We start from the raw sequence: 14,774 nt of genomic DNA on the forward strand, positions 1-14,774 counted from the left end.
TCTTAAAAATACAAGCGATCCAATATGATTTTCATGCGCGATCCACAGATTGAGAAATACTGAACTAAGCGAGACGTAAACCCAGAGGCCGACTCGAAAATCAGTTGACGCGTGTTTCGCATTAGATATATCTAACCAACATTGTTAGTGAATATTATCATCAAAGAAGCTTTCTTCACTTCGGCTTACGGTTTTTAATATATTAGTAACCATAAAAAACAAGAGTATTTCCAGTCAGCACATTTTATTTACATTGGAACATTAAGAATAAAATTGTAATTTTTTACAAATATTTCAAGCACAAAAATAACGTTTATTCGTAGGTAAAAATAAAAACCAATAGACAATTTCTCCACGATTAAAAATCAAATACTAGTGCACTGAGACCAGATATGAGTATACCAAGAGCTAAGAACAAACTTGGGGATTCTAAAATACGACACTGTAATAGATTGAGAAATTTTCAGTCGAAGACGTAAATATTTACCGAAATAGTGAGTATATTTATCCAACAGAGTGAGTATTTACGTGGAAGTATATACTCATTTAAATCAGTCATAAGTTACTAACTGTGTGATTACAGTATTTCGTGTATGAAGTACCTTCGGGTGTGAAGGTTACTTGAAGTTATAGATATACCATGGATAGTTAAGTTCCGTAGTACAAACAAAAATCATATTTAAAATTTGATTCTAAGACAGCAATCACACCGAGATAAATTGGTACTAAACAGTTCTTCCCTGACTGACAATGTGATAAACTAAATCAGAAAAAATAAATTAAAACCGGGATGACCCCCATGGAATTCAAGACATGGGCTAGTAATACGCCAACGCCAATAGGTAGGCGCTGCTTCTCGGCTATGGGTCAAACCGAAGATGAGATAATCATTGACAGAACAATCTATTTTCTTTTCATTTATATAGGACAAAAATGAAAATAAGTCTTGTAGTCACTGATTCCAAGGTTAAAAGAATAATATATATTTCATTTTTTGTTATATATATAGTTGGTTAGTTTATAGTTAGAACAACAACAATCACCCACAACAGGAAGTATTAGGACAAAAACTTACGGAAAATGTACATAAAACGTACCATCGGATGAAAAGTTGGAACATGGCAGGTATTTGTAATTGTATCCACCAGTTTAGTATAGATCATCACACAGTTCATAAATGGTGAAATGTACTGGCGCTTGGAAACAATATTCGTTTTTAAAACTTCCGTGTATTAAAAAATTAGATCGGTGTATGTTGGGTATAAATATTTTATTACTTTCAAAATTACCACAATACATGATTATTTCATTGGTTATTTAACAGTACTGTTACCAGTCTGTATTGAATATAGTGATGTTCATTGAAAACCTAACATATTAGGGCAAGATCGCATCTCTCTCTTGTCTATTTACCGGTTAGCATACTGACTATGCAAGTTGTCTGAACAGCCGATTTGTACTGTTTTTAGGCGCAGAATCTAATCAACATTGTACCCTCTCCCCTCTAGGCATGTCGCGTAATGCCTGTCGGAAGTGCAGCATACTGTGACATGATGACAACAACTGTGTGTCGAAAATGATGATTGTGCCTTAGCCTGTGCTTTGCGATCTTTTTGAAGGATGACATAATCATTGTAGGACGTCATATTCATATGTAATAACAATGATCAATAACAAGAAATCAGTTACTGTTCTGACGATTGGAACCGATTAACACTTTCATAACAAAATTTACAATAGCACGAGCCGGTTGCGCTGAGTCTAGCTCAGCAAATACATGACACGTGTTGTCTCTTGATCCTGCCTGTGCGCGCGCAACGAAGCCGAACAACCTAAATACAAATGAATCCATTAGGAATGATTGTGGCAAATATAAATTTTTGAATTTGATTAAGGTTTTTTGACTAACCTAATAAATAGAATCAATAAACAAGTTGTTCGTGGAACCAAATTGAACACACGACATTTTGCAATAATTTCAAAGTTTGTATATTGTCTGTAAGAAGCTCTTACTTGCCTGGCCAAAGGCTAATCAGAGAACTTTTATTTTCGCTTGAAGCGACATGCATGACTTGGTGGCTGGCACATCAGGCCAAACATTATGATTTATGTTTGTTTTTTTTATTTCAGTGATAATTATTTAATTTTTCCAACCTTTAGTTAGAATGTTTGTGATTTTTTGCGATAAATTATTATAAAAAGAAACTTCAAAAAAGTAGACCAATCACGATTTCTCTTTGAGTAAAGGGAGTAAAAGCGATAAAAATAGAAGCAATTTTAATCTTGATTAATAAAAGTGCGAATAATGAAATATCCAAAAAACTCACCATGCGTCAGGACTTCCTCGTAATGTAGACGCATCCCATCTTCTCATGTTTTGTCCTTTATTTGCTGATCCCTGTGGATCTAATCCACAGAACGTTACTGTTTGCGTCGGGTAATGTCGTCGGAAGAATAATCTAAGATATTATGAGAAAATTAAATTAGGGAAATTTTTACAGTTCGGTAGAAGTAGAAATAGAGCTAGTATTCACCAGGAAGTTATAGGAAACAATACAAGGCACCGAGCAGGGAAATCCCATGATGTGAAGTACACGAAATGGAATAAGCTAATCAACAAATATACACTCACATCGGCTCACATCGTAAGATGGCAACTAGTCGGTATCAGATCTAGAGAAATCTAGACACAGAGATATATAGTCTGCAATCCGCTGACATTTGTAGTCTTCCAATGTTTTCATTAGAAAACAAGCTGACATTTACGTATGAGTGATACAAACCACAAATACTGAGCCTTAATTTAAACATAAACCAATATGAAGATTGTATAAGTTTCTTACTTTCGTGCATTATCTGTCAATGTTATTCCTTGTGGTGAGACTTTGAAATGAACAATGGATGTTTGGCTGAGATTTGTCCGCGCACTTTGATATGTTTCTAGTATAGCTCTTTCAATTGCCTGAAATAACAAAAAAGGATATAAGATTTATGGAATTATGAATTTAAATAGTTTCGGTCATTACTTCACGAATTCAAGTGACATATTCAAAATGTTTTGAAATGATATTTCAACTTCTGAGTTATCTTCATTTTATATCAAACTGGTTAAAAGTATGTGGACGAGGGATAAAATGTGAATTTCGTCATACGAAAGAAGCGTACAGATGTTATGTTGTATCTGAGAAAGGTTAGTCAGAAATTTGAGGGTTAAATATCTCGCATATTTTGCATACAACTATTAGCATATTTGAATCGAAGCATCCTTCTTTTATTACTCAGGAATTGTTTAGCCGGATGCACAAAATATCAAGTTGTAGGTTATCAATTTTTTGACTATGCCTATATAACTTTCATATGCATCGTCTTACCGAAGGTCCAGTTAAAGACTCTGTGTTGACAGACCCAATATAAATAACATTGCATGCGGCCCCTTGTTTCAAAAGCTCTGATGGAGTTGTAGCCGGTGTAGGCGTTGTTGGGGGAGTTTCAGCCTGGCTGTTCCGAGGGGTGTTTCCTCGTTGTGGTATTTCTTGATCTAGATGTAAAAATTCAGGATGATAAATTGAAGAACAATATGAAGATTATATAGAAGTTGGCCGGACAGTTTCGAGTACTCCTAAGATATGAGGTTTTATTTGTCACCAAAGGTGACACTCAGCAAGGTCTTCACACACACAACCAGAGCATAGTTTTGTATTTTTAGAGTCTAAAATTTGACCATCTTATATTCTTTCTTTTACGTGGCATATTTATGAATCATCTACTTTTCCAATACTGTATTTCTCATCAAAAAAGGAGATTATATAAATATAAAGACTTGATAACCGCAATACAGTAGAACTACCAAATTCACAGTTGAATGCTATAAATACAGCAATCCTTAGCAGGTAAAAATCTAAGCACTGTTATCTCTCGAGTGAAGATTAAATTGACCATAAATCTCGTGATAATACGACAATGAGTCAAAATGCTAAGACACATATCTTGTAAAGTAAATTTAACCATACCTGCTGTAGGGATAAGTAATTTACATGGCAGTGCAAGAGGGGTGATAGTATGTTGATATACGAGTGCAGACAGACTCCCGAATACTGGTTCATTTGGACAACCTTTCAATTTCACTCCCTTAGAACAGGGTTCGATAAGAAAGTGGCGAACATATTCATTTGCCAAGTCAGCTGAGAAAAAAAAAATTGCAATGTCAATATTTTGAAGATTTAGTTTACTTGATTCACCAGGTAAGTATATATCAAATGGAACTGACTAAGTATAATATACAATTTATTATTTTCCCTTGTTTTCATTTCCGCCAAGAGATACCATAAAGCCAATATTGGTAAATATATATCAACCAATAGTACTTTGTGTCCTATAAAATACTCCCATTTTAGTTTGATATTGAATATTCTTGGCTACGCAAGGAAAATATAGGTTCTGTTAAAATAATATGATATATCAAAATAAAATGGCTTGATAAGCCATAATAAAATAGAATTCAGCTTATTTGCTACAATTAGCAATGATTTTCATTCGTTATTAGAAAATGAGTATACCAATATTAGATGAAATGGTCATATAGTGATAAGATGGGTTAAAGTTTTACTGCATATTATGTATTTTGGCACGGGAATTCATGTTAGAGAATATGGTAATGCGATTTGAAGTGTCTGATAAACTTACATCCAGGTTTGGCCTGTACATTTGGTGGCAGTTTATCAACCTTGAGTGCAAGTCCAAAAGCACCGGGAAAACAACGACTATCTCGAACAACGAAACTACCAGGTTGCTTGTTTCGAAGAATAGCAAGTGCCTGTGAACATATTACAATATAGGTTTTAATGCTTGGTAAAATGACATTAATAGATTAATATTGAAACATTTACCATGGAAAGAATGAAATTAAACCAAAAAGTTTTGAATTACCCTTTCCTGAATGGTTTTAAGAATATTTTGTGCAATTGAATCACGCAAATGTTATTTTATGGGAAAGCAGTGGTTCTCAAATTTTTCAAGCCGCGCCCCGAAAGGCGAAAGTATCTTTTATTAGAAACACCTGGATGGGATCGCAATCTCTAAACAATAAAGAAATATAAATATCTAAAATACGGCGAGCAAGATTAAATCTAACAACTATTTTTATTTTAACTAGCTTCACGCCCCACAAAAAAATTGTATACGCCTCATAGTGGGGCGCACCCCACCGTTTGAAAACAACAGATTTAAAGTCAGTTTAATTTAAAAAAAAATTTTTTATACATTGTATATATATGAATGAAATATTCAATCATATTAACCTGATCTCTTGTAATATCCGGTTTATACCAGTAAGTACTCGTATCTCGGATAAATTTAGGAGCAGCAGATACTGATACAAATGGGGTGTCATTGCCCGCACGTTCAACATCTAAAAAAAAAAACATTTCACCCATTTATGAACAGTAGATACTGGTGTTACTCATGTTTTTTTTTCATTTTGTAACAAAGATATTATCTAAGTAAGTCTAAAAGGATGAAAAAATAACGATGTTCTGAAAATTTCTTATGATTCAAAGAAGTATTGTTTTAGCTGAGGAGTTCGAATCTTTATATAGTACAAATTGTACTGTTTGACACAGTAAAAAGTATATAAACAAGAAATAATAATTAAATTGTGAGAAGATCCTCAATATCTGGGGTTTCTTTTATGAACAACAATGGAAGTTCTTAACTTGAAAATTAGTAATCAGTGAAATTGAAACTATATTACGTTGGAAGTAACTGAATTTCTGATAATCAGAATAATTAAATACCTGAAATTGAAGACGAACTTGTATGTCCAGAATTTGGGCTTCCGAAACTTTCATCTCCAGATCTTGCACCAGAGGCTGCAATAGAAATAATTATGTTAATGGCTGTTAATTCACGTTATTATTACATAGAAATTGAAAAGAGACATTTCTGTGACTCCGATTTGCATGATCAATAGACCAGGTTAACCCAGCTTATAACCACATGATAGTATATCAAACCAGTGATACCAAATCAAATTTCTTGAACCAAAAAAAAATCCGTTTTTCCCAGATCCCGATTTACCAATGACGACTAGACGAGCAAATGAAATTTTATTAAAGAGCAATGCTAAGCATATATTCTTTTTATTCTTATATTTTTCTAAAAAAATAGGATTTTTATATTTATCCAGATGGAGAGGAGTCACATAGCGAGCCACAGCCTCTCGTCCGATTACCAGTCTATGTGGTTTATGGGAATAGTCTAACAGTAATTATTTCCAGATGCAAGAATCTGATACCGTAATATACCAATGGCTACGTGAACCACCCTACGACGGCGAGGAGTCTGGTGGTGTATGGGAACAGTCAACCAGTAATTTGTTTTAGATGCAAGAACTTAATGCCGTAATATACTAGTGGAACATACATGAACAACCACCATACAACGGCGAGGTGTCCGGTAATCCTCCACACATAATTATCCTTCACGAAATTCTAATGGATAAAGTTGGCTAAATTTTCTACATACCTCCTGGTGTAAGCATATGTCTTTCATAACTCGACAATTGACTCCCAGGTCTCATGATATTGTTGGGAGTCATAAACGCACCAGGTGATGGAACAGGCATCCCATGATGTGCCGCTGCTGAGCTGGAACTCGCTGAAATTAAAAGTCGAAAAGATTATATAACAATCTATTGATTCTGTGGATGTATTGATGCTCAAACGGTAATAGAATCAAGATATTCGATATTTCATTTAAACAATTTCTTATTCATATAGCCCAAGGAAAAGCATTGGATATCAAGAGATATTGTAAACGAGATCAAAATTGATTAATGATTAGAACTTCTCTGCAAAATATTAGCTGAAAATTAATGTTATTCACATAAATCAAACATTATTCATTTCTCCTGGTGAGTAGACTTGATGTTTAAAATTACGAGCTTCCGCACACTCTACATGTCACTCACAAATCCTTTTGAACTGGCAACAGATTTAAAACATTGTATCTCGAAATAAATAGGGATAAACTACTGACGTATGTCAGTGATTCAAGATGCTATAGTTATTTCAGCAAAAAAATCTGGACTTACACGATGAAAGCAAACTGCTATTAGAATGTCTTGTGCTTGGTCCATCAAGTGAATCGGAACTGTCGTGTCTTGAATTTGACGAGGTTGCAGCTGGCGAATGCGAGCTGTGAGATCCACCACTGTAGATAATAAAAAAATGAAATAGAGCGAAATGCATTTTGAAATATATGATCTATCAGAGTGTGTAAGAAGACCACTACCAGTAGTTTCGATTACTAAATTGATAATTATTTATGGGTTATAATGGTTATACACCGCCAATCATTGAATCACTAAATCGCTCAACATTTGAGCCATTTGTTATAATAACGATACGGTAATTTAGCTAATCTTCGAATGTAAAAATAAAACAAACATGAGGCATTTGAAAATATTTGAGTAGCTCACATTTATTGCACCGTTTCAAATTCTGTGTGTGTTTCGCTAAGCAAGATTGACATTAACTTTAATATACAGGGGCAGAAAACATTGCTATTCAAAACCTGACATTCGTGATGTGACATTTTGCGAAACCCTAAAAGCTTTGGCATTTAGAACCATTTGAATACCTGTTAAGCTGCTGATGAGAACGTGAATGATGTTGTCTTAGGATCTCTTCAATGCTCTCTTCTTCTTGTGGTGATTGTTTTGGAGGGATGGCATGCAGATGTGCTTCTTTCGGAGTATTGGTCGGTTGGGGAAGTGGTAGATTTGTTGGTGGGGTCAAGCTTGTGGGCGACTGAATGTCTTTCTTTACTGAAATGACTTTCGTGCGAACTGTAGAATCACTTCTCTCAATTGGTCGAGCAACTTGTCCCTGCGGAAGGACAGGGAATGTAACAATTTACATAACTATTTCAATATAAAAAATGATAGTAAAGTCGAGTAAATATGTATTCTTTTGGTAACGTTGACTATAATCAAGATGAGATATATTTCATAGCAAAATATTCGTAAAAGTAAAAATCGTATATGAGCAATTGAGAGATTATTTTCTTTCAAATTTAACTCTTTATAAGCAACAGTGAATTATTATATGGGATTACTTGATTTAATATAATAATAGAATGACATACACGCCGCAAGATGGTGTAAAAACAGGTCATCCTAAGGAACAAAAATGTGAAATTATGTTGCAAATATTTATTTTGGAATTGAATTGATGTAATAGAATGGAATACAAGCAAACCTGCTCTACTGGGGAATGTTGCTGCATTTTTTCTGGTACTCTAGGTGGATGCTGATTGTTCTCTACAGGTCTGCAAGATATAATAACAAAATAGAACAAATAGGTTAGGACTGCAAGTTGGCTTTCCTAAAAATAGCTAGATATGGTTTTTGATAAGTTATGATTGAAAGCAACATATTAGCTATAATATTGAATTAAATATCACTTTAATGTATAATAGTATCATTAGATGGATTAAGATATTTATTCTTTGAAGAATCAATTTGATAAGATAGATTAACCACAAAGTATTCCACATTCTTTCATTCGGTTACCAAGGTCGAGGTGATTCGATGAAGATAATGCATGTTTGTGCAACAAAAATTGACCCAATTCATACACTGAATGTGAGAAAATTTGATTTACCTGTTGTCAGGCTTATCATTCAGTAAATCAGTCTCTTTTATGTGTCCATTTTGCAGTGCAACTGTATTGACAGGTACAACTGAAATAAATTTAAAAGTTTCCTTTATTGACACTCATTTTAAAGGCCTGTAATCTTGGCCTAAGCTAAAATCTGTAAAACTGTCTTCGACTTATCAAACCATGAACTAGAAACAAATTAAAAAAAAACTTGAAATCGTGAATATAAAATCTTTTATTAAAAGTAAACAATAGTACAATGCAATTCGTCCATCTACCTATCTATTAGCCCATTCAATCTAAGACTAGTAACTCAGTATATTAAACCAGTTGAGATGTTACATAAACATTTGCCGAAAGAATCTATGGTAACAAGATATCAATATTTCAACACCAGTTAATTCCAATTGGTATTTCACTCCCATCTACATACAAAAAGTCATCTATAAATTTATCGGCCATGCTTGGTGGGTAGTGTATATGAAATCAGTACAGAACGTCACCACTAGTAACTTTACATTGCCTATTGTCATGTTCAGGTAATATCACGAAGAAACAATATTTAGTGCATTCTTTCCATTCTATACTGTTTGTACGATTGAATAACTGATATTTGATATAACATCTTGCCTGCAGGCAGGTAAATATGGTCAAGTTTTTGCACTGATTTGCAAATGTAATTGCGAACAAATATTTTATAACATATACAAGGAATTTCTGCGTCGAAAAAATTCGGTTCAATTTGTGAATGTACTTTTGAATAGTTATTTGATTCTGCATATAACGTATCCACCGCTTCATTTATCACCTCATTATCACTGATAAACCTTGATGTTAGCTAATATAAAATAGTGATGAAAATTTTCCCAATCAATATTGTTAAGGTTTTTCCGGGGAGTATACAGTGTTGGCAGAACTGAAGTGTTAAAAAGATGTCATTGAATCTGCTATTTGGAGTATTAAACGACTTGTTTGGAGCGAAAGTATTGAATATATAAAAATAAATATCACAGTTAGTCGATGTACTACAGATATAGCAAGAACAGCAATAACAACAGAATCATCATGGTATCTACTGCAAAGCTTACCTGGGCCCTCTTTCTGTGGTCTATTCTGCGCGATTTCTTTAGGGGTTTCTTCCACTGTAGGTTTCGTTGTATTGTCTGTGGGTGATTGTACTTTTACTGGAAGTTCCGCATGATGCAATGATTGTGTAGGTTTATCTGTTGGTTGTAAATGCAATATAGAAAGAGCAGTCTTCTGTAGTCCAGGAGGCGATTTTGCACGACCTAAATGAAATAATAATGCAAAATTAATTTTTATTTATTAACGACAAACAAACTTGACTTGTTTGATAAATACATCTTGATCGCTTATATTGAGTTGAGCTGAAGTATAAACTTCAGCTTGAAAGAAGTACTAACATCATTGACACAATACTATAACATGTTGACTGGAACCTGAATCTTCACACAATTCGACATATTCCAATGCTTTTCAAATGAAACAATTTGAGCATAAATTAACATCAACTTGCAATTTTTTTCTAACAGATTTAGAGATACTTGTCAGTTTTCAATATTATATTAGCAAGTAACATAAAAAATAAACTTGGCAACACAATTAACATTATATTTTGATTAAAAAACATGACTCGTTACCTGGAGATTCGTTATTTACATAAGGAGTGGGAGGAGATAGAGGGAATGTAGGTGTGTCTGGCAGATAATCTGGTGCCAGGTCTTCTTTGTAACTGTGAATGTTCTAAATATAACCATAATATTGTTAGTAAATGAATTGGTGTAATATGGTTGACTGACCTGTTCATGGAGTCTGTCATTAATCTTTGAGAAAATGAATCTTAACACTGACGAATAATCAGATAAGAAACCAGAACTAAATTCCGAATACCAGTCAGAATGCAGCGTCTGAATGACAAACTATGGACGTAATCCGTGACCAAAAATAAACTTAATTAACTAGAGGCCGCGAGTAAGGAGACCAATCTTAGTGCATATAATCACCAGTTAAAATGTAGACGAAACTTTCTCTTTTAATAAAACAAATATGGTTAATTAATCAACTAAATACCTATGTTTGACGCACCAAGAGGCAAGCTTACCAATTAGAGTTGTCAATGATATAGGTAATTAAATTTTTAACTTTGCGAATTTGGGAATATATAATTAGACAACAAGTCCTCATAACTAAAAAATGTCACAAAATTGTCAGCAATTAAACTTAACAGTAAACTTATCAATAACTGGTTGGGTTACGTCTATTTCAACTGTGTGGAAAGCCATATCTACGTGCTAATAGGGAAAACAGATGCTGACATTATCAAAGCGGATAAGAAAGCATGTAGCTTGTTTTCCCAGACAACACTATTGGTTACCAAGTATAGAAACAAACCCTAGGAGAACATCCTCTTGAACATAGCGTAATCCCCATAAGTGGGATATGATGTATTGACAACAACGACAGCGTTCGACATTTTAGGGATAGGCTACTTATGTGGGTATGACATAAATAACCTAAAATAACGAGATACTAGAAAACACCCTACGTTTATAGTTTTCAATTATGTTCTGATGAGAAAAACTGACATCGAATCAGATATCATTCTATTTGTCATTGAATATTTATATTTTTAGCATTGAGCGACTATTTGTGGAACGTTGCTCTTGGCGACATCAAGGTTAGATCTGTTTTAAATGTGAAACCTAAAACAGAAAATCACCTCACGCCCTTGTGCAAACAAACATGATTTACTGTCTTTTCGGTGACACACTTAGAAAGCTCAGGCAAATTTTCCCAGAAAAAAAAGTCATAAAAACCATATGTGGCTAGACACTTTTGAAAGTCTCACATAATATTTACGCGTTCCTTATTGAGGCGAGTGATAACTATGTGCTAAGTAATCATTACAAATATTCCCAAACGCCCACCAAGACATGAAAAAGTATTTATGGCACAAGTTATGCATATCACTAGTACTCAATAGAATCTACAAACTCCCAGATACACACAACTATGAAAAAACTTTAGGTAGGATTTCAAAGGAGGACTATTAATAACATACCTCCTTTGGTTTTGAACCAGGATTCATGGACAAGGCTTGCAATAGCTGAGGTGATAATCGCTCTTCAAGCGAAATTCTACGTTTTGGAGGTGGTGCTGGCGCAACATGCTGTCGTCTGGTCACAGATGTTTGAGGTGGAAATATTTGCTGCTTCTTTTTCCTGGTAAAATGATGATAATCATAACATTTTGTTACATTATTGAAACAGGGATAGGACAAAACAATAATGCTTAAAAATAAAACTAGTTAAGATAGAATCATATTTAGGAAAGAACCACGAATGATGGCAACCAATCATTTATGCGACTTGATATCCACCGCTAATAAAAGAATTAGAAACAGTTGGTATGTCCTGCAATATTACAAGGCTGATGCTAAACTTCTTAAATGAAGTAATTTTGACCGATGATGAACACAATTATTCAACTCAAGTGATAAAATTATTACACCAATGCCATTGAACGAGATAGAACAAACTAAATATTCAAAACCATCATGGATGTTATGCTCAAGTACATTTGAGGTGTACATTTTCAGGTTCCATGTATATTAAATAAATTAATACAAACTTTTCATGCAAATAGTAATTAAACCTACCGAGAAGATTGGGGTCCAGGACTGAAAACATCATCATTTATATCTGAAAGATAAATTGATGGATGGAATTAAATGCAAAGGTAGCTAATAAAAGAGTTTACCAAACAGTGATATTTGTTACTATGTGTTATGTGCTATTTGTTACTATAACAACAGTGTTATTTGTTGTTATATTTGATGGAGTAAATATATGATATCAGTGAGAATTTAAAATATGTCATTCAAAAATATATCACTATAAGCATTTAGCTTATGGCACTGTAAAACTCAATCAAATTCCATTTCGCTATATAAAAGAAGCAAAGATTGCCAATTCCAATTTAGAATGCAATTAAAGCACTTTGAGCTTTTAGTCCCTCACAAGCAGCTATTAATTGTTTATTTACTAGTCCGTGACGAAATGAAACAATTCCTGTTACCCACAATTTATCACACTTGGTTGAAATGTCATTTTATATTTGAGATTTAACTGGCAATGCCAACATAATACGCACTGACCTAACTAATATACGAATAGCTAATTATATTCTTCAGACTATTGACCTGTTTTCTTTGTAGCTATGGTGGCAGCAATCTTAACTTCATGAGTAATTCCATATCTATCCACAAATATAAGTGGACTTCTATAAGTTGCATGAACTAATCCAACATCAAAGTCGGTACTTTCTTTAGGACATATTGTTAAATAGGGCAAGTTATCATATTCTTTGGATATGGTACAGGTCTCCATTGTTTTGGTATATATATATATTCCGAAATTGTTCAGATGAGATTATACCTAATACACTCTTCCAGTAATATCATACAGCTGTACAGGCATTCCTAAGATATTGCTGCCTCAGAAATTAATATCATCATTTTCTAAATATGCTGAGATTAAACAAAAATACACATATTAACAAACAAAACAAAAAACTAAGGCAAACAGAGAATTGAGCTATATAAAACATGAATGTTCAAGTTCTTTTTTCATAACCCTATTTCTTCCTTCGCCATTAATCTTTATAACCTGCGACACCACATACTGTTGGCTTCTACAGTTTGACATATAACTGATTTTTCAGAAAACACAATGCAGCTGAGTTTTTCCTTGTTATGGCCCAGTGAATATAGCATGGACTTGAGACCGATAAAAGCCCATGAGAAAACTATAAAAAAATACAAAAAGTATACATGGACTTTTACAGGATAATGTCAGCACTGCATAATGAATTTGTACTATATTAAGTGAGGGAATAAGACAAAAAACACAGCATTTTGTAAAAGAGTGAAAAATGTGGTAAAATAGTTTCTGTTTTCATTGATTTAATTGACTCAATTTTATGGTAGAGCTTTCAAATTTTTTTACTCGTGTGGTCACACGCCTATCACCACGGTCTCTTACACATCATTGTGAAGCATAAACAAGACCCAGGGCACAATCTCATGGGGGCAGCACATTAATCCTTGTTTCCAAAACACAGAAACTTTCCACCTCATCGATTTAGGCGCCACCCCATGTTGATAAGATCGCAAATGATGATGTGATTGCGGAAAACAAAACCAAGAGTATGAAAGAGGTTTTAGCAGCCGAATTCTTGAAAAACCAAGTGATGAGTACCAAATTTGGTAAGATTTTAACAGTTATTATATTGATTTACAAACGTTTAGAACTTCCCTAATATGAAGCAGTTTGTCTGTTGCGGTGAAGAACCTTTTTCTTTTATCTATCAAATTGAGGCATCTGAACTGCAAAATGACATAAAATTTATCACACTTATACATTTCCCCAGTAATACATAAGAAATATAAATCTCACCAGATCTTTCGCTTTCACTCATCCTTTACTCCAAACCTGACTGACTACTATTTGCAAATATGTGGCAAAACAAAACCAACTTAGAAAGCTACGAACCTTTAAATTAAGACAGCAGCTTGAACTGTGAAACTCTTATCCGAAACCTGGCTAAATACCATCAGCAAAAGTATATCAAAATAATTAAATAAATAAACTGAATGAAATAAAGTCATTAGGAATAAAAATGAGAAACCTTGAAAACCTGGAAATAGTCAAACAATAGCGCTTTACCTTATACTTGATAAAAGTATCTGCTTACTTCCAACTGCAAAATTTTAAAACCATAAAAATCAAAAATAAGAAGCAAAATAAATCTCAACTCATAACTCACTTCAACTTGTCCAGTGAACTGATCCACTAAAAGCCTGATCCTTCATTTAAATGTGAAGTTTAAACTCCTACAGACATTGATCAACACTGCTCAATCATATTCATTGGAGATAAGTATATATCTTGGCGATGCATCAAAATCAATTTGGATTGTAATCAAATAAATATGCCCAGCAACAGGCATATGACATAAATCTTCAACCAAAAAAGAACTTTCTTTGAAAACAGTGGCATAATTCTCTTTCTTACAAATCTTCACTGCACAATT

The 14,774-nt window shown here is 33.6% G+C and overlaps 1 protein-coding gene across 6 annotated transcripts in view; it reads right to left on the reverse strand.

Annotated features, from left to right (window-relative positions):
* Positions 1-227: 227 nt before the first annotated feature.
* Positions 228-14,774, reverse strand: part of LOC120329690 (uncharacterized) — a 90,043-nt gene continuing 75,496 nt past the window's right edge. For 5 of the 6 annotated variants that reach the window (XM_039396440.2, XM_039396438.2, XM_039396434.2 and 2 more), the window contains exons 15-31: positions 12,340-12,382; positions 11,743-11,902; positions 10,322-10,424; positions 9,749-9,949; positions 8,664-8,742; positions 8,259-8,328; positions 7,639-7,889; positions 7,091-7,209; positions 6,523-6,654; positions 5,793-5,867; positions 5,298-5,407; positions 4,684-4,813; positions 4,011-4,181; positions 3,372-3,538; positions 2,844-2,962; positions 2,328-2,459; positions 228-1,832 (exon numbers count right to left, since the gene is read on the reverse strand). In XM_039396440.2, coding sequence (XP_039252374.2) covers positions 1,682-1,832; positions 2,328-2,459; positions 2,844-2,962; positions 3,372-3,538; positions 4,011-4,181; positions 4,684-4,813; positions 5,298-5,407; positions 5,793-5,867; positions 6,523-6,654; positions 7,091-7,209; positions 7,639-7,889; positions 8,259-8,328; positions 8,664-8,742; positions 9,749-9,949; positions 10,322-10,424; positions 11,743-11,902; positions 12,340-12,382 — 2,213 coding nt within the window. In that variant the 3' untranslated portion in view covers positions 228-1,681. The remainder of the gene's footprint in view (positions 1,833-2,327; positions 2,460-2,843; positions 2,963-3,371; positions 3,539-4,010; positions 4,182-4,683; positions 4,814-5,297; positions 5,408-5,792; positions 5,868-6,522; positions 6,655-7,090; positions 7,210-7,638; positions 7,890-8,258; positions 8,329-8,663; positions 8,743-9,748; positions 9,950-10,321; positions 10,425-11,742; positions 11,903-12,339; positions 12,383-14,774) is intronic. The other variant, XM_039396436.2, reaches the window with a different exon arrangement.

This window comes from Styela clava, chromosome 12 (genome assembly GCF_964204865.1).
Source record: "Styela clava chromosome 12, kaStyClav1.hap1.2, whole genome shotgun sequence".
Taxonomy (NCBI): domain Eukaryota; kingdom Metazoa; phylum Chordata; class Ascidiacea; order Stolidobranchia; family Styelidae; genus Styela; species Styela clava.